The 4,338-nt window shown below is 33.7% G+C and overlaps 1 protein-coding gene across 1 annotated transcript; it reads right to left on the minus strand.

Annotated features, from left to right (window-relative positions):
* Positions 1-1,252: 1,252 nt before the first annotated feature.
* LOC109791484 (cyclin-D4-1) lies at positions 1,253-4,014 on the minus strand. Its single transcript, XM_020350784.3, has 6 exons — positions 3,379-4,014; positions 2,904-2,990; positions 2,721-2,819; positions 2,422-2,623; positions 2,196-2,320; positions 1,253-2,067 (listed from the first exon to the last, which is right to left on the minus strand). Exons 1-6 carry the CDS (start codon positions 3,658-3,660, stop codon positions 1,828-1,830), a joined length of 1,035 nt encoding a protein of 344 aa, XP_020206373.1. The 5' UTR covers positions 3,661-4,014; the 3' UTR covers positions 1,253-1,827.
* Positions 4,015-4,338: the final 324 nt, after the last annotated feature.

Here is a 4,338-nt window from a genome sequence, read left to right on the forward strand (position 1 = left end):
TCTTTGACTTTTAAAATGTCAGATAAAAAAGATCAAATTTTTATTTTAAAGGTGAATATAAAAAAAAATTAGTAATAAAAAGTATTTAATATTTTACTTATATGAACCTTTACTCTTTTTTTTTCCTTATTTCTCATGACCCAGTCATGGATGAGAGTAGAAACAAGGAACAACTATCATCATGTGTTTCAGAAGAAATTTCATTCATCCTGTTCTTAAATGTATACTACTACAATAATTATGATGTGAAGGATCTTGTTTATAAGAGTTTCAATAAAACATTGACTACGAAGATTTAATATACTTTATTAAATACCTCTTCATTAAGATTTTTACGGCAAAGCTTTAAATTTAAATTTAACACAAAATAGCTTTAAATTAATTTATTGTTTGCATATATGTTCTTTACATCATTTTTTTATTCTAAAATCTCAACACGCCAAAGTTACTTTTAAATTTAAACTAATTAAAAAAAATTATAATTATAAAAGTTAAATACATATAAAAGTTTGAGACAATAAAATACCTTATTAACATTTAGTTTTCACTAAATTGAGTTATCCTCTGTCGATAATCTTAAAGATTAAAATTCTTTTCGAAACATAGAGATTATTGATATCGTCTCTCCCAACAAAATCTTTTTCACATGCACAACTAAATAAGTGAATCCTTGAAAATATTAAGAATGCTAATTATCTACCAACTATCGTAAACTTTGTTAATTTAATATATGATGAAATTATATTGTTGAAAAAAAGTTGCACTGATATTGATATTAAGTTAAACTCTACATGAAACTAAATCTAGGTCCGGTTCAAGTAGAATTTTAGCACTTACAAAAATAGAAATAAAAAAAATAATAAAAGGAATCAAACTTTTTTCTTTAAGTAAAGTCGCATGCTTCAATTTTTAAAAAGGTTAAATAAATTAATTTTAATTATTAAAAATTATTTTATATATTTTTTTATGGGCATAGGTTGAAATATTTACCCAAATTAAAACCTTGGGTCTAAAATATAGAAAATAGAGATATCACTGAACACATCAATGGTTATTCATATTGTAGGTATGATTCATATTTTGTCTATTTATGTTCGGCTGGAAGAAAATAGTTTTTCTTTTTGTACATTCATTTCTGGCATACCCGTTAGTGCATGCGGAATAGAGCTTATCAACAAAAAGTATGAGTCTAACAGTGAAAGTGTTTGCATTGAATTGCTAATAAAGCTTTTCTGCACTAAAGGAGAATCTGTTTGATGGCAGAATAAGAGTATTTTTATAAAAAAAAATCAGAAAACTGATTAAATAACTAACGGAATAAAGATAATGACATAAATAAAATATTTCCCGCAAATATAACTTATGCTAGTACCTCTGTCCTTTTTTTGGGCCTATTTTTCTCTCCAATTTTAAAAGTAAAAAACAATTGAACAAATGAAAATCTCCCCCAACTATACTTACACATACAATACTCTAATCCTTATCACCTTCTCCTTCAGTTCCTTTGTTCCCTAGTTGCTGTTAAGGGATCTAAAACATTTTTAACAGCTGGTGATTACTTCATGCCAATAGCTTGCAATATATTGGACTGTTCACTTGATCACCCATCTTCCACTCATGACCCACCTCACCTTATATAGTTTTGCTATTTTTTTTACACTAGGGTCTTTTTTTTTTTGAGAAAATAAATAAATTATTTCTAGCTATGTCTCCCTGCCTCCTTTTGGTATTGCTTTGAGGGGGGCAACTTCCATAAAACACATAATAATAATGTCCATTTTCTGGAAAAGCATCCTATGGATGATGGTAAAATTCCAATCCACATGACTACAATAGCTCTGCTCCACAGGTTTTGTTTAACTTCCTCCTTTTAGCATCGGGACTATTATGTGAAGAATTTGCACATGAACCAGCATTTGTGTCATAGCTTTTGTAGCTGAAGCACAAAGCATCTAACACACCTATTGGACTTTGAGGTAAGCAAGTGACAGAAGCACTTGAATCCTTGGCAGAGATACTGTTGGATGCCAACTCATGGATCATTTTAACACACTTCAATACTCTCTCCTGCCAAAAACCAAGTAACATAATCTTATGTTAATAACCTTCATCAGCATTTATCATCAATCACAAGTAATCAACTAAGAATGATCACGGGGTAACAAAGTAAAACTCATCATCACAATGCATTCTACCTTTTCTACGTGTTGAATCAGAACAGAAATTGCTTTTTCAGTGTCAACTGTTTGGGTTTCCCCCATGACATAGATAGCCACTGCTGCTGCAACCTCTGATGGTTTGAACTCCAAGAAGTCAATATCTGCATTGAATTCAAACCATCCAAATTACCATCACTAATTCCACCTATTCACAATTATTATCACTGCAGAGATGGGCCACGTTAAGAAAACAAATAGGTACCTCTTGCAGTGCTTGATATAAGTTGGATGGATCGCAAAATTGAAGACCTTGATGGACTTTGATCACCGTTGATCTTGCAAAGAAAGTAATCAAGGAAGGTGAAAGGAGTAATTGCTTGCATTCTCCACTTTAATGTGCTTAGTACAAGAAGCTCCATTCTCTGTATGGTTTTAGCCTCAAATATAAACTTCGATTCACCCACCTAAAGACAACAATCGATTAGCATTTAGCACATGCAAAACTAGTACATTGACTTAATAAGTACCAGACTTTGAAAAAACAAAGTTTCCTAATCCTACCTGTAAATCAAGGGAGAGTGGAACTTCTGTCTCATCTAGTTTGGCTGCCAGAGATAAACAAGCCACAGCCAACAATTGCATTGTCCAAGCTCTTCCCTTCTGCGAGTGGAAACACTAGATCACAACCAGTGGACAACATAATGAAAAAAAGAAAACTTTTCTTCTCTTCAATTATCCACTTACTGGTAATTCATATGAAGAAAGGAATCGGTCCAAGTAATTTACAGATAGATATCCACATAGAGGACCAAAACCGAAATACGATCGGACCTATAAAACAGGTGTATTGATTCGTTAGTTAGATCACATTAAAGAGCCATTAGATAAACACAAAATAATCCTCAGTTCAAACCAAATCCAAGTTGAACAAAAGATTTTCATTCAATCAGCTTCAGAACATGCAAGTTGAACCCGAAAGGAACCAACCAGGTGAATCATCGATTCATCGTCAAACAAATAAATGTAAAATTCAAACAAAACACTCCGAAATGTTCAGATTTCGCTCCAGACCACCAAAATCCAAGTCCAGGATTTAAGAAACTGCCCATTTTCTAATGTTTGAGAAGGAAAAACACCAAAAACCACATGATTGAAAAAAAATTAGAGCTTTGTTTGGAGTGATTGAGAAAAGAACAAAAAGGAAAAGCCTTGAACCCACCTTTTGAATCCAATCAATGGCCTCCATTCTGGACCCAAAGTCGAAATCTCCGGTGTGAAGTTTATTCAAGTAACCGACACCAGGCCAATGTTGGCACTCCTTTTCCACCATCAGCGCAAAACAATCATCACTCAGCAATGGCAACTCATCTGTTTCATCAAAGTGGTGCCTCCTGGGACGCCACGTGTCCTCGTACACCCCCACCCCATTATGGCTCTCGTCGAAAACGCTGTCGTCCTCTGCGCAAAGGAGGCTTGAAACACAGTCAAAACTGGGTGCCATTGCAAGACCTCGAATCAAAACTCACCCACCCTCTTCCTCCAAATCCACAAGAACGAATCTTTTTGTTCAGATTATTAATGGGGTCTGCGTGTAGGTGAGTGGGGTGCTGAGTTTCTTATATGAAATTTTAAAAGGAAGAAATGACAATCTGTGAAAATAAGAACAAAAACACTATAGAGCCACGCAATCGTCTCTCTCTCTCTCTCTCAATACTCTGCTGAAAAGAGTGCCGCAGGGGAGGGCCTTATGAAGGAAACGAACACCCCTTTTTAGGGTAAAAGGCAGAGAGAGAGCGAGAGAGTGGGGTTGGCGACAGAGGGGGCCTGTGAAGTGCGAAGTGTAAAATTCTTCTATATGTTAAATTCATAAAATCCTCAAAAGCCTAATTACCATTTTGTATTCTTGTACTATATCAGACACTTCGAGAAAAGAGAAACACACTTCTTAATTCATCAAAATAACAACAAACTATTTTATTACTCAAATTTTAAGACAAGGGGAAGAAAATAAAACAGGTCATAATAATCTAATTTTCTCTCTTTTGCTCATTCTTATTTTATATTATTTTGTGAATATTTATTAGAGAGAGACGTTGGGAAGCGCACCTGAATGTTGAAGAGAATAGTATTAGTATATTCGATTTTACCTATTTACCAAAAAAAAATGTTACTGATATTC

The sequence above is a fragment of the Cajanus cajan genome, chromosome 6 (genome assembly GCF_000230855.2).
Source record: "Cajanus cajan strain Asha chromosome 6, NIPB_CcT2T_4, whole genome shotgun sequence".
Taxonomy (NCBI): domain Eukaryota; kingdom Viridiplantae; phylum Streptophyta; class Magnoliopsida; order Fabales; family Fabaceae; genus Cajanus; species Cajanus cajan.

Excerpts from the sequence above, each read along its gene's own strand:
- LOC109791484 (XM_020350784.3), bottom strand. The coding sequence starts at position 3,660 with ATGGCACCCAGTTTTGACTGTGTTTCAAGCCTCCTTTGCGCAGAGGAC. Across the intron at positions 2,820-2,903 it reads TTTCTTCATATGAATTACCA|AAGGGAAGAGCTTGGACAAT; the intron begins GTAAGTGGATAA and ends TTCCACTCGCAG. Across the intron at positions 2,321-2,421 it reads TATATCAAGCACTGCAAGAG|ATATTGACTTCTTGGAGTTC; the intron begins GTACCTATTTGT and ends AATTCAATGCAG.